At 48.4% G+C, this 24,588-nt stretch overlaps 1 protein-coding gene across 2 annotated transcripts; it reads right to left on the minus strand.

The window, feature by feature from the left end:
* Positions 1–24,588, minus strand: Ttll1 (TTL family tubulin polyglutamylase complex subunit L1). Of its 2 annotated transcripts, XM_075960168.1 has the most exons (12): positions 24,454–24,570; positions 23,376–23,511; positions 21,288–21,335; positions 20,039–20,155; positions 18,320–18,528; positions 15,844–16,024; positions 13,532–13,666; positions 13,036–13,144; positions 9,032–9,175; positions 5,961–6,047; positions 3,403–3,566; positions 1–261 (listed from the first exon to the last, which is right to left on the minus strand). In XM_075960168.1, the coding sequence occupies exons 4-12, from the start codon at positions 20,149–20,151 to the stop codon at positions 132–134; spliced, it is 1,272 nt and encodes a 423-aa protein (XP_075816283.1). In that variant the 5' UTR covers positions 20,152–20,155; positions 21,288–21,335; positions 23,376–23,511; positions 24,454–24,570; the 3' UTR covers positions 1–131. The 2 variants fall into 2 exon arrangements, with proteins under 2 accessions (XP_075816283.1, XP_075816282.1); XM_075960167.1 differs by lacking the exon at positions 23,376–23,511 and having other exon boundaries at positions 24,454–24,588.

Below are 24,588 nucleotides of genomic sequence, written 5' to 3' on the forward strand. Positions count from 1 at the left end.
TTCTCCACCTTGCAGGCTCTTTATTACAAGGGTGCAGGAAAGCACGCTAGAAAAAGGAAATTCCGATGTGTCGAGCAGGGTCCAGGTGGTGCAACTGCAGGAAGGCTGGGGGTCTTTCTTCCCACGGCTGGTCACTTCCAGGTTGTGAGGACACTTCTCCCCGAGTCTCTCGAACGGCCTGCTCTGGGCCCCACTGGCTGCCCTGGGCGGCTTCTGAGTTCTCTATCGGCTCCATCACCCTGGGCCAGCTCCTCATCGTACCTGCAACAGATCACTGGAGAATCACACAGAGTCTTGTTCAGGGGTGGTGACACAGAGTGGCCCCTGGGCTGCTGCAGAACAAACATATTCCTGGAAAGAGCCAACGAGGCTCAGATCCTCCACTGAATACAACACAAGACCACAGAGCCTGTGAGAGAAACCCAGTTAACTGCCATCGTGGACAGTCTGCCTGTCCTAGGCAGATGACTTTCTAACGGGCGTCTGGGCAGAACACGGCACTAACCTCAGAGGATCTGTGAATGAGAAACAAGTCAGCCCAGGGTGGGGAGAGAGGGAGCCCCTGCATGCAGTCACTCCACATACCCTGTGGCGTAGGGCCTTATCCCACTTCAGACAGGGAACCAGAGTCAGCTCAACGGACTGCCAGGAAGGGCTGGGCTGGGACTCCCCCATCATGACGTCACTGTCCTGCCATTGTCCTCCCATGGCCTGTGTTCCAGTTGATGTGTGTACCTCAGCTCTGTGCAGTGCTGAGGGACAGCCTGGACATCATGCCTTAAGAACCGGATATAGGTTTGGTGTCTGTCAGCAGGACTCCTTCCTTGGGGCTCCTGAGAAGGGTGAACATGCTACCCAGAAGAGACTGCCTCTCCTCACCATGACTTCCTACTACCTTCTGGCTCCAAATTCAGATGTGGCAGAGGGAGGGTTAACACTGGGCCTGATTCCTAATCCAAGGCTTTGCCCCGCAGTTGAGCTGTAAGAAAAGCACTTTGGGACACTTAAAAAAATTTAAACTGCAGTTTATTTACTTATTGGGGAGGGCTTTATTTGTTACATGCAGTCAGAGAACAGCTTGCAGGCACTGGTTCTCTCCTACCATGAGGGTCCTGGGAATAGAACTTAGGTCATCGGACCTGGTGGCAAACACCTTTATTTGCTGAGCCATCGTGTTGGCACTTAAATTTTTTTATTACATTGGCTGATGATCGATTGATTGAGGGCATACGTGTGCCAAGGTATAGAGGTCAGGGGAAAGTCTGTGGAAGACAGATCTGTCCTTCTACCATGTAGGCTCCAGGGATCAAACTTAGGTTGTCAAACTTGGCAGCAAATGCCTTTGCCTGCTCTGGTGGTTTGAATGAAAATGGCCCCTAGAGGCTCATAGGGAGTGGCACTATTATGAGGTGTGGCCTTGTTGGAGGAAGTGTGTCATTGGGGGTGGCTTTGAGATTTTGAGTGCTCAAGTCAGGCCTAGTGTCCCATTCTCTTCCTGTGGTCTGCCAATCTGGAGGTAGAACTCTCAGCTACTGTTCCAGCACCATGTTTGCCTGCATGCTGTCATGGCAATGGACTAGACTAAATCCCTGAACTGTAAGCCAGCCCCAGTTAAATGCTGTCCTTTCTAAGAGTTGTCATGTCATGGTGTCTCTTCACAGCATAGAAAACCAAACTAAGATACCTGCGAAGCCATCTTTCTGGTCCTCTGGTCTTTTTAGGTCTTACTAGGTAGCCCTGGCTGTCATAGAACTTGCCACGTAGTCCAAGCTGGGGGATCTCTGTGAGTTCAAGGCCAGTCTGGTCTACAGAGTGAGTTCCAAGACAGGCTCCAAAAATAGACAGAGATACTCTGTCTTGAAAAAACAAACAAACAAAACAAAACAAAAAGATAGAAACCTTAGAAAGACTTACTATTGATAAGATGCAAGCCTCAGAAAGACTTATTAATGATAATAAGAATTTGACTAATAAGATACAAGCTTTAGACTTACTAATGATAATCTGATTGATAAGATAAAAGCCTTAGAAAGACCTACCAATTAAAATAAGACAAATAATCAGACACAGACTGAAGAACTTAGAGCAGAGCCTACCATACCATCGCATTATGAAATTGAAGAAGAGCGAACCTAGGTTATTAGAAAACCAACTTTAGTTTATCCAGTTATAAGAATGACCACCAGATGATAGGAATCTCCAAGGCTATGCAGATGTTGACTGGAATCCTGTAGAAATTTTAGATTTGAAGACATTTAAAGAAGTAGTCAATGACATCTATTAAAGAACCTCCATATAGAGTTTGCATTCAATGTGGCAAAGCTAGTCACGGGGCAAGAAACTGCCCTTGTCTAGACTGATGACAGTATGCATCCAAATTGGACAAGCAGTACACAAAAGAAGGCAACTGCCAAACTTTGCCAAGACAAGGTAGGACAGTTCTTCAAAATTCCTGCTTCAAAGAAAAGTCTGGAAGATATTCTAGGCCCATAGGTCAAAGATGGATGCCCTTATGTTGCAGTGGAAACTTGGGGTGACAGTCCAGGTATCCAGATGCCTCTGTTGTTTCTTAGTTTTAGAAGTTGCTTGCTCTGCACTTCCATTTAATTAGGTAATATTATATCCTTCTTGGGTCTCTGATAGGGTTAAAGGTAGATTTTTTTTTTTTTGTGGTATTGGTTTTTGAGATGGGTTTTTCTGCGTAACAGCCCTGACTGTCCTGGAAGTTCTTCTGTAGACCAGGCTAACCTGGAACTCACAGAGATTCACCTGCTTCTGCCTCCCAAGTACTACACTACCACCACCTGACAAAGATAATTATATTAGATAATTATAGTTAACAGTCTTCTATAGATTTGATAAAAAGTAAATCAGGTACAAAACTTTAGATTCAACAAGACAGGATAGATAATGGAGTATTTTCTTTGAATTTGCCAAATACTAATGGACTGGACATTGTGAATATATATATAAAATTACCACCCAGCTAGTGATTCTTTTCTATCTCTGTTCCTCCTACTTAACATTTTTCTAATCCTCATGCCCTACCCTGGTAAGTGGTATCCTTGTTGAAGCATGATCCCCGACAGCACCTCACTCTCAGGAAGCTACACAGATGAAGATAGGGTACAAGCCTCATACCATGTGCACCCTGCCCCTAGCACCTCAGCAGCCTGTACAGGGGCAAGGCAGCGGGACTCAGATCTGGCATGAGGTGGATGCTTCGTAAGTATCGGCTTGCAGGACAGACCCAAACCACTGTTCTGTCACCCCTCACAGCAACAACAAACAGACACACTGCCTAAGAATAGTGAGCCCCCACACATCCAGAATAGCCAAAGGGCACCTCAGCACACCCTGGGCTAGAACACAGGACCCCTGCAGAGCCACACGCAGACTTACAGGATCTCATAGTTGCCCAGGACTTCCTTGGGGGGAGACTTGTTCCATTTGCAGTCTGGAATCTCACCGTTGGGGACCGCAATGTTGAGGGTGTCATTAATCAGGTTGTACTTAAGGATTCGATCATTGGCGGTGCTGGAGGTGAGAGATGGGGATGCGTTAACCTACAAGAAGAGAAACACACGTCCTTCACTGTGGCGCCTCCTCCTCTGGAATGAGAGGTGCAGGAGCCAGCGTGGCCCATGCACTCCAGGCTCTTGTCATCACACCTGCCAAGCACCTCACACAGAAAGCTGTCGAGAGTTAGCTGTCAACCTGACAAGCCCTACAGCTGCGTGGTGACAAACTGCTTCTTAGATCAGATTGGTCTGTGGGCACGTCTGTGAGGCATTTCCTTTTCCTTAGGCTTTTTTCTTTATGCATTGATTTATTTTTGTGTGTGATGTGTGTGCATTTGTGTGGGTACACACGTTACAGTGCATGTGTGGCGGTCAGTGAACCACCTGTGGGAGCTGGTGCTCCACTTCCACCATGGGGGTCCTGGAAATCAAACTCGGGTTGTCAGGCGAGTGCCCGAATACCCACCGAGCCATTTTGTTGGCCCTGTGAAGCATTTTCTTCAGAATGCCTATCTATGTAGGAGAGCCCAGCCCAAGGCGGGCAGTGCAATCCCTGGGCAGGTGGGCCTGGGCTGTGTAAGAAAGGCAGGGAAGGAAGCCAGCAATTAGCGTTCCTCCATGGTCTCTCTGCTCCAGTTCCTGCCTTGGCTTCCCTGGATGATAGACCATAGCCTGCAAGCCAAGTAAACCCTTTCCTCCCCAGAGCTGTGTGCTTTTTTTTTATGATTTTTTTTTTATGTTTTGTGTATGGGTGTTTTGCCTGGTATGTCTGAGCACCTCCTGTGTGCAGTGCCCATGGAGGTCAGAAGAGGGTGTTGGATGCCCTGGAACTGGAGTTCTAGACAGTTGTGAGCTGCCATGTAGATGCTGGGAATTGAACCTGGTCCTCCGGAGGAGCAGTCACTGCTCTAACCACTGAGCCACCTCTCCAGCCTCCTCCTAAGTTGCTTTTGATCAGTGCTTTGTTTTGGGTTTGTTTTTCTTTGTTGTTTTGTTTTGTTTTTTCCTTTTTCAAGATAGGGTTTCTTTGTGTAGCCTTGGCTGTCCTGGGTTTAGCTCTGTAGACCAGACTGGCCTCAGACACATAGAGAACTGCCAGTCTCTGCCTCCCTACAGATGGGATTAAAGGCGTGGGCCACCACCACCTGGCTTAATTGGTATTTTATGTGATCTGTTTTAGTGGTTGTTAGGTGAACTATAAATAATAAAGAGAGGATCACATTGCCTATTAACTCAGCTCCAGGGGGGGTCTGATGCCCTCCTCTGGCCTCCACAGGCACCTGCATTCATGTGCACATCATCGCCCCAATCACTGAACCCCCAACCCCTAAGACACACACAATTAAAAATAAAACCAATCTTTGAGAGAAATAATAGCTACAATTAGGATCTCAGTTCATCAAGAGAAATGGGACTTCCATTCAAGTTACTGTATGTAAGAGGCAGGAAGCCGCCACCTCTAACCCCAGCCCCTGGAAGCCTGACATAGGAGGATCCTGAGTTCGAAACCGGCTACACAAGGCACTGGTCTCAAAAGAAAAAAAAGGAAGGGTTGAGGTAAGGAGAGAGGGAAATATCACATCTCCCCCAGGCCCCACTCCTACTCACGGAGGAATTTGCTCTAGATAACTTGATTTACCACACTGAGGCTGCCTTGACTTTCCCTGTAGGGGGCCAAGCTCTGTTCTACACACTCACAAGAATCCTAGACTTCCTGGCTTGAAGTGCAACTGAAAGGCCTGAGCTGTAGTCTCCAAAGGGACTCGCTGAGAGGGCAGGTGTCCCAAGTGACACAGTGGGGGCTCCTGCATGCTTAGGGCATCTTCCTTCCTCGTCCTCTTGGCCACTGTGGCCTCAGACAGAGGCACCAGTGCCCGCCTCTCTAAAAAGGCTGTGATAGTTTGTCTCTAGCAACCTGACGGGGTTTGCAGTCACCTAGGAGACACACCTCAGAGTAACTTTGGGGGTGATTCCAGAGAGGTTTAACTTAGGAAGGAAGACCCACCCTGAATGTGGGTGGCACCGTCCCCTGGACGGACCCTGGGCTGAAGGAGAAAGGAAACCGGTGATGCACCCAGCATTCATCTCGCTCTGCTTCAACTCTGGGCATATGTGACCTCACACATCCTCCGCCATGCTTTCCCACCATGAGGTACTGCACGCTCAACCCATGTACCAAATAAAACTCCCCTGGATTTGATTGTTGAGTATTTGATCACAGTGTCAAGAGAAGTAACTGATACAGGGGTTAGGCCAGGAAAAAACCCTGCTGTGTGGCAGGATGTGTCCACCTCATCCGCTCTAGATTGGCCACCGTGACACCCTCTTCAACGGGAGACGGAATCACTTCCAAATTAGGCCTTAACACCCACGAGAGAACAGTAAGAACGTCCCCTCTCCCATGGCACTGCTGGCCAAGGTGTCAGTGTGGTGAGTTACCTCAATCAGCCAGGGCTTCAGCTTGTCGTCGATGATGATGTCGTAGCCGTAGCATTCAAAGCAGTGCTTGTCATTGTTCATCACCGGCTGTGGGGTGACCAACAGGTTATAAAACCACATCCTGCTGGGCAGTGGTGGCCCATGCCTTCAATCCCAGCACTAGGGAGGCAGAGGCAGGTGGATCTCTGTGAGTTCAAAGCCAGCCTGGTCTACATAATGAGTTCCAGGACAATCAGGGCTACACAAAGAAACCGTATCTCGTAAAAAACAAAAATAATAAACAAATAAATAAATAAATAAAGTCATCCTCAGAGACCAAAGGGGTCCTCCCAAACTGCTGCTGTCTTCCTGTCCTTCACACACACACACACACACACACACACACACACACACACACACACACACACACCAGGCTTCCTCTTATTCCTCTCAGCCCTGTGCAACCAGGTTAAAAACCAGATTATAGACCTGTTTCCAAGTAAGCCTATTTCCTTTCAATTTCTAGATTTCCATTGTAATTTTTAATTCACTTAAATAAAGTTTCCATGTGTAGTAAACAAAGGAGTGGGGGCTGGAGAAATGGCTCAGAGCACTGACTGTTCTTCCAGAGAACCCTAGTTCAGTTCCTGGAACCCATATCAGGCTGCTCATAACAGTCTGTAACTCCAGCTTCAGGGGAGCCAATGCTTCTGGCCTGTGGGCAGCCATACTCACCCACATGCAGACACACCCACCCACATGCAGACACACACACACACACACACACACTTACACATAATCAAACAAAACAAAAATCCTGCCTACTTTGAAATCTTGAGAACTGCCACCCAGAGAGTCAAAGAACAGACACTAGACTGCAGCAGGCTCGCAGAGGGCCAGGAGAAGCGCCCCTTCTGTGAGGCAAATGTGCATAAGACTCTTCTCAGGGAGGAAGATGGGAATTCTGCAACCGTGGGGTCATACCACCATCCCATGTCCCCAGGCCCTATGTCCTCAGGTCCCACACAAGTGGGTGGGTCTGTCAGTGGCTAGGTCAGTAGCAGAGGGTGAACTGAGGAACTCTGGGTCCTGCAAGAGACCTCAGCAGTGAGTTGGCTGCCTTCCTGCTCCTCCTGAGAGAGGGCATGGGAGACAAGGCAACCGGCTTTGGGTCAGGCGCCTTTTCCTCTTTTCTTAGCTCTGGGGTCAGAGCCCTCATTTGCTTGTGGGTTATACGGGGAAGCTAAGACACCTCAGAGACACCATCTGTGAAGTCCTGAAGATGAGGCACAGCACACCAGTGCTTAATCCTATCACTCAAAAATAGAAACGTGTCTGCCTGAAAACTGCAACCCAGCAACAAATCACAGACCCGAGGTTTGGGACAAAAAAGCAGGCTGTTTCCAAAGGTGCTATTCTTTTTCAAAACTATAAGGGGGGGCAGTTCCACAAGGGGCAGCGGTCAATGAGGACAAGTACAAACTATCACATTTCTATCTTATGCTGCCTTTCATAGTCTTAAGGATACTTTTCATTATGCAAAAATATCAGTCATATCATAGTTATTTTGGTATAAATATGCTGCTGTTTAAAACTTACATTTTCACAAACGGCTCTGTAAGTTCTCTGTTGTTTTTAATCAATAACACAAGTAAAATTTTATCCTTCTCAAAGATCTCTGATGCAGTTTGACAGCTGAGAGGTTTTGCCAGTTTAAAAGAACAGCCTCACCAAACGAATTTCAGCAAACTACAAATACAAGTTATTAAGGTGTGTGCCTGCAAGTTATAAAGGTGTGAGGACAAGTGCATGCTATCAAATTTCTCTCTCATGCTGCCTTTCATCGTCTTAAAGATACTTTTTCATTATGCAAAATATCAGTCACAGTCATTCTGACATAAATATGTTGCTGTTTAAAACTTATGTTTTCACAAACTCAAAATTCTTGTGAGTTCCAGGGAGCCAAATTAAAGAATCCACCTTGAACAGGTTTAGACACACCCTTCTCAATTCTCTGGTCCTAAAATTTTTCTTCCTAAACTTAACTTTGTCCTCTGTTCTGCCAACACCTTGCCAGGTCCAAAGAGACACTGGACAGTTCCATACCACAAACCCTGGACAGGAGTAAACCAGATACCCCAGGATGTGACCAGCATCCAGCTTTCTCAGGTGCCCTCCCCCCCCAACAATACCCATAAATAAGCAGGAAGCAGTCTTGAGAACCCACCGTCCCAATTCCTTTAACCTGCTCTGCCTAACCTCCCACCTTTTTATTATAAGAAAGAGATGGGAATATTATGATCTACTAGCCTGTCCTGTCACCTGGGTACCCTGCCCCTTTAAGAGACAAGCGCTGTCCACTCCCAACCCTCCCCTTCTACCAAGGCAAGATCTCCCACCTCCTCCAGCCTGACTCTCTCTCAGTCTCTCTCCTGAAGAGGTAACTTTCTCTCTCTCTCTCTCTGCCTCTCTTCTCCCCTCTGCACGGTGTTTCTGTCTGTCTCTCACCCCCTGCAGTCTTCCACCCGCCAAGGTGACCCACCTTGGTCTCAGGGGACCTCATAGGACCGGCTTTCTACCCTCACCCTTATATCTTAAAAAAAAAAAAATAACACCAGCCTTAAAGAGCCATGAAACAGCAACATCAAGTTGCCCGAAGAGAAGACTGTGCTGCAGATTCCGTCCCCCAGGAGTATCATCTCATGCCAATACCCACCAAGAAGGGCTGATGGTGGATAGGCAGAGGCAGGCGATCTCTGTGAGCTCCAGACCACCCTGGTAACATTGTCCAGGCCAACCCTGGCTACACTGTGAGTCCAACTCTCCAAAAATGAATAAAGGAAGGAAAAAGACGATGTTAATGGGACTCTATACTTCTGCAGAGGCTTCAAGCTCTGTGCCCATATCAGAGGCTGACCACGTGCAGAAACAGTCCCTTCCCCAAACTGTTTCAGCCCCTGGCTGACACATGGGCAGGCTGAGTGAACAGAAGCACTCTAGGCTGTGGAACACTTCCTGAGGACCACGGCTTAGACCAGGGCCTCCCACTGAGCTTTCGGGGCCCCCTAGCCCTAACCCAACCTGTCACTCACTGCCACAGCCTTGAGAGATTGCACGATGATCCAGTGGATTTCGTCAAACAGCTTGCTGGTCACCTCTCTGCCTCGGGTGCTCTCCAGGTAGAGTCGCAGGTTGTTGACAGTCCACTTGCCACCGTGGATGTGGTTGTAGTCATCCTGGTGAGGGAGGGGGGGAGGGAGGGAGGGAGGGAGGGAGGGAGGGAGGGAGGGAGGAGAGCAAGTGACCTTGAAGACAGCCTGGAGGAATTCAGTCTGTAACTGAGCGCCCCCTGGGTGTGAACAGCTACCCTGCAGCAAGACAGGGGACCCTGCCCAAGGCAGACTGTACTATCTACTAGACACACTGTTAGATGTTCAACTCCCGACTAATCTAAAAGCAACTCTTTCTACTCAGTAGCCCACACTGTAAAGTGCCACCTGGGTCCCCTTCCAGACCAAGGTACTCATCCCTCCCTCCCCAGAAGCTGCTCTAGGTTAAGGCTTTTGGTCATGGTGCTTCATCACAGCAATGGGGACCCTAACTAGGACAGATATGGATGCTAATAGTTCTGGTCCTTGGGAGACTGAGGCAGGAGGACAGCCTGGGCTACTTAGCAAGAGTCAATCTCAAAAAATGAAACAAGGAGGGCTGGGCATGGTGGTACACTCCTTTAATCCTAACACGCTGGAGGTAGAGGCAGGCGGATCTCTATGAGTTCTAGACCAGCCTGGTCTACATAGGATAGTCAAGGTAAGACTTTCTCTCAAAAAACAACACACACACAAAAAAAAAAAAACCCCAAAAAGACAACAAAAAACCCCAAACCCAACAATAATAACAAAAACATGAAAATGCATAAATCAGTAATGCATAATTTTAAGAACAAGAGATAAAAAGGAGGAAGGGTTTTGAGGGATGAAGTACCTCCAGCAATATATCACCTTGCACAGACGTGGATGTGAAAAGCAAGCATGCCTCCTGGTCCTTGGTCCCCTCAGAACACCTCATCCCACTAGTCCACAGGTGTCTTGGCTCAGGCCTGGCTTGCTCTTCTGTCTCTGCCTGCTAAGCCTGTGCTTTCCAGGCCTGCAGTAACCACGATCCATCCCCTTGCTTGTGAGCCCTGCCTACACAGCACAGAGGCTCCTCGGCCATACTGACTCCTGCTCTCACCAGAAGGGGCTGCCTTACAGTGCTCAGGGTAAGAGCTGTTCTCTTTCTAATTCTAGAAATTCTAGCCACGTAAAACTTGCCCACAAAGCTCAAGCTGCGCTTTCAAAAAAGGAAGTGCTTTGTCATTCAAAAACACTGCACAAAGCAACACACACACACACACATGCACACAGATACTATGATGTTCAATGGGTTAGATGAACTGAATACATTTTCACTCATACATACACACCAGAAATAACAATAACAGGCTGGGTAGTGGTGGTACACACTTTAATCCCAGCACTCGGGAGGCAGAGGCAGGTGAATATCTGACTTTGAGGCCAGCCTGGTCTACAGAGCGAGTTCCAGGACAGCCAAGGCTACATGGAGAAACAGTGTCTTGAAATACCAACCAACCAACCAAACAAACAAAAGAAATAATAATAGTAAAAGACAGGTTTAGACTGGGTCTGTTGGTACCGGTCTATAGCTCTAGCTACTCAGAAACCCAGGGAGGGGGAAATCACAACTCAAGACCTGCTACAGCCTGAGTTTAAGGCCAGCCTGAGTATCTTGGTGAGACAATGTCTCAGAGTAAAAAGCAACAACAGGCTAGGAGTCTGGAAATATAGCTCAGTGGTAGAGGGCTTACCCAACATGCACCAGTGCACCAGGCCCTATGGCCAGTTTCAGCACTGCTGGTGGCCAAGTCACAAGAACAGCAGGTGGCAATTGAAGTTCAAGGTGTCAGTCCACCAGGAGGAAATCTCTCTGATGGATGAACCTTGTTAAGCAACGCTATAAGGCTACAGACTCCGGAATGTCTTTTGCTTCTGTTGTGCCTTTACATGTTGATGCTACAATCTTTCCCTGGTATCTGGCATGGTGTGAGAGGGTGTGGAGAGACACCCACTGCCTATACAGTAGTGTGTTTATCTCATAGAAATATCCCACTTCCCTGGGCATTTTTATCTGTGCATTGTCAGGAAGATGACCCACCCCTCAGCTGTACTGTCTAACTGACAGTTATGATGATCGTTTATACATACACAGTTTTGATGACCAATAATAAATGCAAGGATATGTTCCACAGCTAAGGCTTATGAGTTCCACTTAAAGAGCTGCTTTAGATCGCAGCTCAGGTTAACGATTAAGATAAACAACTGGCTTTCCTCAGAAGCCAGGCTGGCTCTAATTTTCTTAATGCGGAAAAGATGCAGCCGCAGGTTTCGGTGTGCACCATTAGCGACAACAAAGCTTTAAAATAACTTTAGGTTAGACCAGATGCCTTGTTAATAGTTTTTAAGATAAACAACCCTAGAAGAATGATCTTAAACTTATAAGGGCTCATGGTTGAGCTGTCTGCTTTGGAGGGCTAGGGTTGAAAGCACAAAGTAGCCCAATTGCTGTGCACAGCACACTTTCCTTGCTAGGTCTGGTTGATAACCTAGGACAATGATTAATTCTCTACACAGATTCCTGACCTCAGTTTTCTGTATGTACCTTGAAGGTTCAAAGTTCAGCTGACTGTTTTTTATGTATAAAAATGTTGGGTCCTGGAATTGCACAGGTGACAGGGAGCAGAGAACTGAGGTCTAGAGACAGAAACAAGTTTTGTTCAGCAAGGCCACGGCGAGAGAAGTTCTGGCTGGCCAGGGCTACAGAGACTAACTTGACTCTACAGCCCTGAGGAAGGGCTACAAGTTTCTTTTCATGGTCAAGAGTGACACACAGGGAGAACGTACATTTTGAGGTTTAAAGTGCACGGTGTCACAGCTTCTTGGGAGTGCTGACTTGCGCTGATGCTAAAAGGTTTACAGTAGCTCAGGAATCTTGACCTGAGCCTGAACTAGAGGATTTATGACACCCTGAGCGTCTCTCTGTCCGAGACTAGGCACCTATGGGAGATTACAGGGTGATGGTTCAAAGTGTTTACATAGTTGTGCATCAGTTTAAATTGCCTTTCCTCTGCCTGGGAAAACGCAGGGCAGAAGATTGAAGTAGCTAATACATTCTAGGTTGCAAGTACACACAATTTTCTCATTTTCATGTGTTCTCCAGCAGTTTAGGTTTGTGATTCCTTCAAAATTTCTTTTAAGATTACTTCTCAAGACAGATAATGAAGAGACTGAGTTCTTCTTTATAACCACAATTTGCAGCCTGCCAGTGAAAGAGGTGATTAAGAAAACATGCTCCTTCCTTGCTCTGTGACAAGTTACTTAGCTATATTGCACGGGAGTTGTTGAGATGACTTTTTTTAAATCTACAATCATTCTCTTGAAAAATGAATGTAACCCCTTTGCGATGCTTGCATTGCCTAAGAGATTTTTGTTGGAGTATATAAGATGTGGAGAAAGCGAGAACGAGAAGAATACAGAGAGGAACCATCAAGAGAGTGTGAGTGTCTTTTTCCCCAACCCCCTCAGACAGAAAAGTCTTGGCTCATGCCAACACTGTGGATTCCGTTGGAGCCCTGTGAAGCCCGGAGGCTGGTCCCCCAGGTTGCGGTACAGGACAACAACCAACAGAGGTTTATCCGGACATCACCCATCTCAGATCAAGGTCCCTTTCTTTTACTGAAGGAGAAAAGGAGCCTCCTGCATTGAGCCAACTTGCCCATGATCACAGAAGCAGAAAGGTGGGGCCTCAACCTATACTCTTGTTTCTCTAAGTACCCCCACCTCTACTCCAACCCTAAGCAGGCATTTGGATAATGTGTCTGGGACATTCATACCTGCTACTCTGGGTCCCTTCAATGTTGGGTCTCAGGCTACTGGGCTGTGAACAGCTCTCCTAGAGCTAGCATGGTCCTCTCTTGCAAATACATGACAACGAGTACCACAAAGCCAGCCTACCTCCTGACGCACAAGGAGGCACTCACCCCGTGCTTCTGGATGGCTACATTGGTAAGGTGGACGAACATGTTGTCCAGCTCGCTGGTGCTCGGGGTGTACTTCACTGTGCAGAATCGGCAAAAGCCAAGCTTGTACCTGGGAGGGAACTCAGACTGAGACACGGGACATGAGAAAGAAAATACACCAGTCCACTGGATGGAGGAGTGGCTGTTAGCCTCCAGTGCTTTCCGTTTCACTACGTAGCCCAGGGTAATCTCACACTCATGACCTCCCCATCTCTACCTCCTGAGTGCTGGGATTTCAAGTGTGCACACCACACCCCACTTTCTTCAAATGTCCAAAAGAGTGGCATTCTTATCTGTAAGATTTACAATACCTTCTAGGCCAACTGTTCTTAAACAAGAGCTACCCACCTGATACCCACCCTGAGCCAGGAACGGTGTGCCCCCCACATCCCTGAGTCGTTAAGACTCGAAGTAGCACTAGGAAGTGAGCCCAACGGAAGAGGGGCCAGACTCTTACATATAGCAGCGCAGTGGGCGGTATGTGGACACCAGGACATACAGACGCAGGTCAAACTTTCTCCCACCGATGAGTAATGGATTATTGATATAGAGGGAGATCACGTAGGCTTCTTTTGTGGACTGAGACACGAACCTGCACACGTCAGAGGAAGTCACAATCAGATTATAAAAGCTACAAGATTAAAGGCACAGTTTGCAAAGGAGAGGAGTGCCAGCTTGCTGGCCACTGGGATGGTCTGCTTTCCTTTTTAATTAATCATTTAATGTACACGGGTGTTTTGTCTGTCTGTATGTCTGTGTACCACATGCAGGCAGTACCCATGGACGGACTGAGGCTACAGTTGTGAGCCGTCATGTGGCTGGGCTCAGATCTGGGTCCTCTGGAAAAGCAGCCAGTGTTCTTAACAGCTGAGCCATCTCTCTGCCCAGGTAGCTTCAATGATCAAATCCACCCAACCTAGGATCAGCTGGGAAGCGTCTCAATGAGGCACTCTCTACATTGGCTTGTGAGCATGTCTGTGGGTCTTTCTTTCCCTGTGCACCATAAGCATGCTGTGCCCGTGGAAGTCAGAAGAGGTAACAGAGCCCCTTGACCTAGAGTGATTACATGCAGTTGTTAGCAGCCATGTTGGTTCTGGGAACCTAACCCAGGTCCTCTGCAAGAATAGCAAGGGCTCTTAACCCCTGAGTCATCCCTCCAGCCCTCTGTGGGGGACTGACTTGATTATGTGGGGGATTAAATTAATTACATGGGAAGGTGGTCTACTGTGAGCAGCACCATTCCCTAGGCAAGAGGTCCCGAACTGCGCGTGAAGAAAGCCATGGAGCACAAGTAAGCAAGCGGGCACGCATATATTAATTTCTCTCCTCTCCTGACAGTGGACGCGATGTAAACAGATGTCCCGCATTCCTGCCCCCCTTGACTTTCCTGCGATGGAAGGTAACCTGGAACTGAGAGCTAAAATGGATTAACTCCTCCTCCTGAGTTGCTTTTCGTCAGTGTATTTTATCACAACAACATAAATCAGAGACAGCCATTAAAATTAACAACCTGTATACAGCTGGGGGTGGTGATGCACTCCTTGGCATTCATCCAAAGGAGCTGAGGATCTGATCACACTCACACACACACACACACACACACACACACGTATGCACGCATGCACGCACGCACACACACACGCATGCACGCACGCGCACTCACACATGCACACGCACACCCCTGCAGAGTGATGCTGACAACAGCATCAGTCACAGCTGCCAGGACATGCCAGCCACCAAGGCGGCCTTCAGGAGGTGAGGGGTAAACTGTCAGGAAACAAGCCAGACGATATTCTGAAAAAGGGGAAACTAGTCAATCAGTAAGAAGAGCGACCATTGCCAGAGGATGGGCCAGAAAAACAGGGGGATAGGCTGGCAAGAGGGGGAGGGGAACAGAGGCTATCAGCCCAGCGAAATTGCTTTGTATGACCCTGCGGGGGTAGCAACATCATCACCCGCTGTCCAGAGACACAGAATGACTAAGTGTGAGCCTTGACACATATGATAAACTGTGTGTGCGACTCTCTTGGGGTGGGATTTGGGGCGACAAGGGAACCATGGAGGATATCTCAGCTGGAAGTCATGGCAAGAGCCGCAAGGACAGCCCTCTGGGAACCCACCCAAGGAGGATCCTGAAGCGAGGTTAATCAGACTGAAACATTCCACACAAGAAGGGTCCTCTGCCACTCTGGGGACTACTGACGGGCGCCTTCACGCCTGGGAAATTGTCATACAGTGTCCTACTGAGACCTTGCTCCAGGCTCTCAGGCACTGCCAAGCAGGTTAGGATCCTCAGAGGCAGAAGAAAGCTGGCAAACCCAGGGGCGGACTCCATCTGCTAACCAACCTGCTGCCCACTCAGGTGTCCCTAGCAGGACACTCCTACTCTCCCCCGGGCTTTACCCTGGTGACCCGCTCCACCAGGACAGGAGACTTGACTATTCTTGGTCCCCTCAGACACAGGACACAGGCTCAGGGGCATGGACTGGACATGGGCCTCACTATTACATCTGTGCCTGCCTCAACCAGCTTGGGAACCAAGCGGCCTGTAAGGCCACTACCCAGGACCACTTCCCCCCATGGCTTACCATGGGGAAATCTGTGGTTAACGACATGTCTTCAGCCACAGAACCCTGCTGGGGTGCCACATAACAAGCACACAGCTAGAAAATCAGGCAAGGGCTGCCCAGGCCGTGACTGAGGGGGCTACAGGACAGCAGGATACGGCTAACCGGAAGCGTACATGCAGTTCGGGGTTTGTCAACTCACGAGGACGTCTTGCTGTCCCGGGACCACTTTTTGATCTGTGAGAGCTTGTTGATAAGGAAGATGCCCTTTCCCTGGGCTTTGCCGCAAGGCTTCATGATCCAGGTACTGGATGGGCTCTTCCGGAATTCCTCCACAAACAGGTTGTAGTCCGCGGGGAGCATGTAGGTGACCGGGACAAAGTCTGAAGTAAAGACACCCATTGCCATAAGCAGATGCCTGCCTGAGGCCAGGGGCACGAAAACATCACTATAGGGGCTGAAGAGATGGCTCAGAGGTTAAGAGCATTGCCTGCTCTTCCAAAGGTCCTGAGTTCAATTCCCAGCAACCACATGGTGGCTCACAACCATCTGTAATGGGGTCTGGTGCCCTCTTCTGGCCTGCAGGCATACACACAGACAGAATATTGTATAATAAATAAATAAATAAATAAATAAATATTTTAAAAAAACATCGCTATGGTTCAGGGCTCCTCAGCACCCTGTCACCTCAGCCCTGAACCTACACGACAGGACAGCTGCTGTCCTGTTCCTGTGTATACCAGGAAGGGACCCTGCTGAGCTATGTGCACAGAACTTTCAGACACACAACACCGAAACCCCCAGGAAGCTGTCCACTAGACAGCTACCATTCCCACTTAGCAGATGGGGAAACAGGCCAGAGAACTTGGTGATCAAATTCTGCCTAGGGCCTGGAAAGATGGCTCAGAAATTAAGAACACTGGCTGTTCTTGCAGAGGATCTGGGTTCTATTCCCAGCACCCAAACAGTGGCTCACAACCATCTGTGACTCCAGTTCCAGGTGATCCAGCGCCCTCTTCCTTGGACACTGCACACAGATGGTACACATACAGGTGGACAAAACACCCATATACAGAAAATAAAAAGAAGTAAAATCTCAAAAAAAAAAAAAAACATTGTTTTCATTCTGCTCTGGTGTGGGATCCCGAACTACCAAGCAGCTAGCTTTGATCCCTAGGTAGACCAGGAACACACACCATCCTGAGTGTGGCTCAAGGCAGTAGTGGCACTGGGCACACCCTCATCCATACTAAGTTTTTCTCTCAGTAACTCTGTGATCACAGAAACTCAAGCGTCCAAAGCAAACTGGGTCCCACCCATCCTGGAGAGACATCTATAGAACCTGCCCCAACCCACGCCCCTGGCAAAGCTGCCACCAGTGCCTCAGGGCCTTGCGGTCCTGAAATGATTAACTCAGCCTGCTGGCTAGGTTTTGTCAACTCGATACAAACCTAGACATATCTGAGGAGAGGACATCTTTTTTTTTTGTTTTTCATATATTTATTTTTCTTTTATGTACATTGGTGTTTTGCTTGCATGTATGTCTGTGTGAGTGTCAGATCTTGGCGTTACAGACAGTTGTTAGCTGCCATGTGGGTGTTGGGAATTGAATCTGGGTTCTCTGGAAGAGCAGTCAGTGCTCTTAACTGCTGAGCTATCTCTCTAGTTCTGGAAGAGAAAATCTTTTTGCTGTTTGTTTTTCTCTGTGTAGCCCTGGCTATCCTGGAACTAGCTTTGTAGACCAAGGTGGCCTGGAACTCAGAGAACCACTTGCCTCTGCCTCCCGAGTGCTGGTATTAAAGGTGTGTGCCACCACCGCCCCTGCGGGAAGAGGAAATCTTAAGAAAAAGCTTTCATTAGATTAAGCTATAGGCAAGTCTGTGGCGGTATTTTCTTGATTAATGACAGATGTGAGAGGGCCCAGCCCACCATAGGCAGTGTCATCCCTGGACAGGTGGTCCTGGATCATATAAGAAAGCAGGCTGAGCAAGCCATGGGAAGAAAGCCAGTAAGTGGTGCTCTTCCGTGGCCTCTACTTCAGCTCCTGCCTTGAGTTCCTGACTTCCCTTAATCATGCGTTGTGATCCGAGAGTTGTAAATTGAAGTAACCCTTGCCTCCCTAAGATGTTTCCGGTCAGGATGTCTTTCTTTTTTTAAAAAATATTTATTTATATATTATATATACAACATTCCTTCCACGTATGCTTGCACACCAGAAGAAGGCACCAAATCTCATTATAGATGACTGTGATCCACTATGTGGTTGCTGGGAATTGAACTCAGAACCTCTGGAAGAGCAGTTGGTGCTCTTAACCTCTGAGCCATCTCTCCAGCTCCCTGTCTTTCTTTTTTTAATACTTATTTACTAATTTTTAATTGTGTGGGTACATACATGTGTGTGTGTGCGTGTGTGTGTGTGTTGGGGGCTATGCATATGGGCATAAGTATTTCAGGAGGCTAGAGGTGTCAGATTCCCTGAAGCTGGAGTTACAGGTGGCTGTGAGCCACTATGTGGATACTGGGAACTGAACTCAGGTCTTCTGGAAGAGCAGTACATGCTCTTAGCCACTGAGTCATCTCTCCAGCCCCTGGTCAAGATATCTACCACAGAAACAGAAATGCTCACTAAGACACTCAGCTACTGACTTAGGACCCAGGGCAAACGGGAAGGCACCAACCCAGGTAGAGGTATTTCCCATTCTCGTCTTTTTCTGCCAGAGGACTTCCTTCCTTCTCCAGTTCCTTCCTGTATCTTTTAATGTTCTTCACCATCAGGTCCTTGCGGGTCAGTTCATAGTGGTTGGGGAAATGGTTGACGATCTGGTCATCTGAGAGCCGGTACCCAGTTTCCACGCTGAACACATTGCGAATGGTTTGCACACTCATCCTGAAACAGAGGTCAAAAGGGACAGGGGCTCAGAGCCATGTCACCCACGTGTGTGCTGGTTCACAACACTGCCCATCTTCAGGGAGCATGTAGGTGACTGGGACAAAGTCTGAAGTAAAGATACCCATTCCCATAAGCAGATGCCCGCCTGGGGCCCGGAGCAGGAAAACATCGCTATCCTGTCTCCTCAGCCTGTGACTGCAGCAAGGACTGCACACTCAGGGAGGGGCTGTTGCCAGGCTGAAGGACAGGGTGACTTTGACTCTGTGCTTCACATATGCATCAGGCTCCACGTGAAGTCCACTCACTGCTCAATGGTTGATGCCAGGCTTGTGTGTGTGCATGCTGTGTGCTCGGACATCAGAAGAGGCACTGGGTCCCCTGGAACTGGAGTTCCAGGCACTTGTGAGCTGCCGTGTGGTGCTGGGAATCAAGCCCACGTCCTCTGGAAGCCTGCCACAAGTCCCCTCTGTGGATTCTGTCCTCCTCGACACTGTCCCACCCCACAGAGCAAGGCCACTGGCACGGTAGGTCTAATGAATGGTCTCATTGGATACCTGCCGACCCAGCTTCAAGTTCAGCTTAGCCTCTCCCAGAGCTCAGCAGGTGGAGTGCTCAGCTAGTGTCTCAGTCACTCTCTTGTTTCTGTAACAAAACACTCTGACCAAGGCAACTTAGAAAACAGAGGTTTGCTTTTATTTGGTTTTTGGTTTTTTGAGACAGGTTTTCTGTGTAAATAGTCCTGGATGTCCTGGAACTCACTTTGTAGACAGGCTAGCCTCAAACTCACTGAGATCTGCCGGCCTCTACCACCTGAATGCTGGGATTAAAGGCGTGTGCCACTACCACCCTGCTAAAACAGAGTATTTAATTTGGGGCCCACAGTCCCGGAGGGTTAGAGTCCATGGTCATCATGGTGGAAAACTCTGCACCAGGCAGGTAGGCACAGCACTGGAGCAGTGGCTGAGGGCTTACATCTGAACGGCAAGCATGGGGCAAAGACAGAGACAGAACGGGACAGAGAGAGAGAGAGAGAGAGAGAGAGAGAGAGAGAGAGAGAGAGAGAGAGAGAGAGAGAGAGAACTGGGCTCTGGGTTTCTCCATGCCACCCAAAGAGGACAAAAATAAAGATGCCAGATAGTCAAGAGAAAACAAAGACCCAGCAAACACAACATCTGAGGGAAAAGGTCTCAATGAAGTGGTCCAAAGAGTAGGCCAAGCCCAACACCTGGTCCTACTGAACGAAACTGCAGGTGAGAACCCCAGAGGACGCTCCCAGCCACAAGCTTCTCACATCAGCACGGTCCCTGAGAGACTGACGTGTCATCTGTCCCTGGCCCGGCCGGCGCCTTAGAAGCTCCTTAGATAACTGGTTCCGAACACCAAGCTCAGGTTATTTCCACAGAAACACAGAAGGTGGAAATGCCTCAAAAGGTTCAACTGGCTATACGTTTGGAAAACTCAGACTTATTAATAAAACAAAAAACAAAATACAGCTCTTTACTCTCACCAGTAAAAATTCCAGTCTTCATTCTCTGTCACTTGGACCCACCCTCTCTTCTCAAAGTTGTTGATTAGCACCGACTTCTCGATGTCGGTGACCCACTTCACCCGTCCCGCCATGATCCTGGAAGAGACCCAAAGTGTCACATTTGTAAACTTCAATAGCAACCAACTTTCCCCAAACCAAAGGGATCCCCTAAGCACCACACAAAGTAAACATGGCCCCCCCCCCTCCAAGCTCACACTGGTGTTTCTTACACCGGGCTAATCCAGTCCCAGGGGCTTCTGGTGACATCCTGGTCACCATAAACGGGAAAGGAGGAGATGCTTCAGGCATTGTGTATGGGGGTTGGGGATACTGGTCAACATCCCACAGGCAGACAGGCTTCCATTCCTCCATAAAGCCCCCAGCCCCCATGTCAGCCAGGGATAATTTAACTCTCAAGCACCCAATGCACCTGTGTCGGGAACCACAGGAGAAGCTTGAAGCACCACAAGGGCGGGAGGGGCTCTGATTGGAGCAGGTGAGGAAGGCTGTTCTGGGAAGTGGGCTGCTGAGCTGAACCCCGATGAAGTAGCAAGGGTTTGCGCATCCACCCTGCTCTGGGCATCTTCATCCCCCTCCCACACTGCCTATCTCCCTGCCTCTCTTTTATCACATCTATTCTAACCATGCTCTTAAAACAAAACAAGGAACTGGAGAGATGGCTCAGTGATTAAGAATACCGGCCGATCTTCCAGAGGTCCTGAGTTCAATTCCCAGCAACCACATGGTGGCTCACATGAAATCTGGTGCTTTTTTCTGGCCTGCAGACATACATGCAGACAAAGCACTCATATACATAAATAAAAATTAAAAAAACAAGAGCACTTTTGCCAGGTGTTGCCTGGCACCTGGCATGCCTTTAATGCCAGCACTCAGGAGGCAGAGGAAGGCAAATCTCTGTGAGTTTAAGGCCAGCCTGGTCTACAAGTTGAGTTCCAGGACAGCCAGGGCTACACAGAGAGACCCTGTCCCCCCAAAAATTAAAAAAAAAGCATAATCAACAATGATTTTATTTATTTTTATTTTATGTGCAAGAACATCGCCATTCACAGAACACCTGGTGGCTGTAGATGTGACATACACCCTCACCCTCATCCTGCGGGGAGGGAAGCAAGCCTGAGCCTTGGGAGGCCAGAGCTTCAGGGAGACCAGCCAGGGCTCTTCCCAGACATCTTATTACACATTTTCTGTTCCCAGTGTTAGTACTCACAATAGGTCCTTCTGCAGCTCCTTGAGTGCTCAGAATCTCTCCGTTTCACTGACAAAAACACGGGGGACACAGAACTGAGTTCATTATGGAGCAAAGCTTGACCACACAAACAGACACCCAGGGGTGGCGTCTTGGCTAGCCAGTGTGCACAGAACAGGCTCTTAAATGATAAAGGCTTTGGAGTTGCCACCCATGGTGAGTCACATGTCATCCTAACACGTGGAGGGCAGAGGCAGGAAGATGCCATGCAAGTTTGGGGTTAGCCTGGTCTATAGGTCAGGTTCAGGCCACTCAGGGTTATATAGGGAGACCCTGTCTCAAAAGAAAATACAGCCAGGCACCTTCAACCCCCAGACTCAGAAGCAGAGGAAGGTGGATCACAAAGAGTTTGAGGCTAGCCTGGTCTACATAGTGAATTCTAGGACAGTTGGTCTATACAGTGAGACTCTATCTAAAAAAAATAAATAAAATAAAAATACAAAAAAATGAAAGAAAAAGGAAAGAACAGAATCTCCATGATCACTGCACACACATGCCCATCAATGCCCAGAGGCACATACACACAAGTAATAAAATAATAACTAATATATAGTTTAATAAGTTATTTAATAAATAATTAAAACTAATCTAATAATAGTTTGATAAACAATAAAAATTAAATCTTGCCGGGCGGTGGTGGCGCACGCCTTTAATCCCAGCACTCGGGAGGCAGAGGCAGGCGGATCTCTGTGAGTTCGAGACCAGCCTGGTCTACAGAGCTAGTTCCAGGACAGGCTCCAAAGCCACAGAGAAACCCTGTCTCGAAAAACCAAAAAAAAAAAAATTAAATCTTAAAACATTTGCGCACGATGAAAACTAGATCAAGACAAAGCCATTAGAGGTGATCAACCACAGGCAGCCTACTGGGTGCTTACAGAGGACAGTGCCACCCATCTGTCCCAGGTGGCGGGGTATGGCCTTTGCAAGGAGAGCAAGGCTTCCTATGCTCCTCCACAGCCTCGCTTTTAGTCACCCACTAGGCAAGGACCGACACTTGGCACAGAAGAGAGCTGAGATGGTCCCGTCCCAGAGAAGGTGACCTACACATAGGGCAAGGTGACTTAATCACACCGTGACCAAGCCCAGCTGTGGTCCTGGAGGGGACAAATCAGGGGTCAGCTGTGTGCCAGCAGACTCCCAAGTCCATATAGGGCTCTCCACAGCCCTCAGCTCTGCTGGACAGACGCAGCAGGCCTGATGGCCCTCCCTGCTGCTGCCTTTGTGCTAGTGTGAGCCGGCACTCCGGCTCTTGGATACACACATCAAGTGAAGTTACCAGCTCCTAAGCCTACAGCTTCTGGGCCATGGTTTTCAGAATAAAACTAACAGTGTGCTCGTGACCTACAAGGCCAGCCTGGTCTAAGGAGTGAGTTCTAGGACCACACAGACAGACCCTGTCTCAAAACAACAACAAAAGGGGGCTGCTGAATGGCTCAGCAGGTAAAAGTGATCATCAGATGAGGCAAGCAACCCGAGTTTGATTCCCAGTTCCTCTGACATCCACATGCGTGTGGTGGCACAAACATGCCCACACACAAGCATCATACACATAATAATAAAAACAAATAAATGATAGATAATAAAAGAAATAAGTAGAATCAGACATGGTGGCACAGGTTTGCAATCCCAGTACTTGGGAAGTAAAGGCAGGAGGATCAGAAGTTTTAAGGTGATCTTCAGGCATACGGAGTTCCAGGTCAGCCTAGACTACATGAGGCCTTCCCATAAAACTCAAAAACAAATTCCCTCTGTATAGGACCAAGTAAGTGCTACTTGGGGAGTGAATGCAAGAAGTCCAGTCCTAGTGGGGGCAGGCCTTCCCCCTCCAGGGTTGAGAGACCAGCACCAACAGTCCATAAAGACTTGGCTTTCTAGGAACAAGCAAAATGCTACTGGGGGAAGATCCACAATGAGAACACTTGACTGTTGGAGTAGGGTACAACCCCAGAGGGAAGACACAGACTAAAGAGCTTCACCGCCTGCTGTGATTACAGCCCTAGGCAGAGCAGTCAAGGCAGCCTTCCTAGAAACAGCAAGAAGAGAACTTACCAGTCTCCTCATCCTTCGTGTCCAGCCTCAGAAAACAAGGACCCTCTCTGCTTCCCACACTTGGACGTTTTTACAGTTCTGTTGGTGAAGTCCCAACACCACCAGGATTCCCAGTGTCTAGATTCTTTTCAACAAGCTTTCAATGAAAGGTAGAAGAAGCTATCTCTAAGAAAACAGAACTAAAGAACTGAAGAGATGGCTCATCTGTAAAAGGGGGCACTGAGCTTGCAGAAGACCTAAGTTAGGTTCCCAGCATTCACATCAGGCAGCTCACAATGTCTTGTAACTCAAACTCCACAGGCTTCATACGCCCTCTTCTGGCCTCCACTGGTATCTGCACTCACATGCACACACCCTCATAAAACACACACACACACACACACATTAAAAATTAAATAATGAAGCCAGGAGTAGTGGCTCACACATTTAATACCAGCACTTCAGGAGGCAGAGGCAGGCAGATCTCTGTGAGTTCAAAGCCAGTGTGGTCTACAAAGCGAATTCCAGGACCGCTAGGACTGCTACCCAGAGAAATCCTACCTCAAAAATAAATTTTTTAAATAACGAAGAATACTTAAATAAAGAAAATAGTATATAATACTGCATACCCGTGACCTACATCCCTATCCCTCTCCACACCACAGTCGGTTGCCAGTGTCATGCCGCAAAGTGGCTGTCAACCAGCGTCTCCAATTCCTTGAGTGCAGATCAGGACCTCTTTCTGTGCTGTCACATACAAGACAGCACTGTAATACGCTCATTAAATGTTTCCTGAACAAAGCCTGCTTTACAAACTCCAATTCGGTTTGCAGCGCTACACTTCCAATTGAGGACGCAGTCCCAGCAAAGCCCCCTCTACTCCACAGAGAACAACCATTCCTAAACCCCTTAACAAAGACACCTCAGCGGACGCAGTCTAGCAGAGGAGTGGAGAGGGACCCTGAGCTCCCCGCACAGGTGCCGCGACCCCACCCCCCACAACAAATGCCACCGCAAACAATACAGACTGCGAATGCACTAAAAGCCTAGGAGCCCGCGAGCCTGAACTAGCCGGTAAGAAAGATAAAGGTGCAATTACAGCAATCGGACGGCTCAAGGCAAGTCACAGGAGCTCAGAAGACGGATGCTGAGCGGTACAGGCCGGGACTGGGCAGCAGGAGCTAAACCGCCTGGATCCTCCACCTTCGCGCCAGTCTGCGCGTGCGCAATCTCC

Source organism: Microtus pennsylvanicus, chromosome 2 (genome assembly GCF_037038515.1).
Source record: "Microtus pennsylvanicus isolate mMicPen1 chromosome 2, mMicPen1.hap1, whole genome shotgun sequence".
In the NCBI taxonomy this organism is placed as follows: domain Eukaryota; kingdom Metazoa; phylum Chordata; class Mammalia; order Rodentia; family Cricetidae; genus Microtus; species Microtus pennsylvanicus.

What these genes read in the sequence shown, in the direction of transcription:
- Ttll1 (XM_075960167.1), bottom strand. Translation starts at nt 20,151, where the DNA reads ATGGCGGGACGGGTGAAGTGGGTCACCGACATCGAGAAGTCGGTGCTA. An exon ending in TGGGAAATACCTCTACCTGG is followed by an intron (nt 16,025 to 18,319) that starts GTTGGTGCCTTC and finishes TCTTTACTTCAG; the next exon opens with ACTTTGTCCCGGTCACCTAC. An exon ending in CTGGGCAACTATGAGATCCT is followed by an intron (nt 262 to 3,402) that starts GTAAGTCTGCGT and finishes GATCTGTTGCAG; the next exon opens with GTACGATGAGGAGCTGGCCC.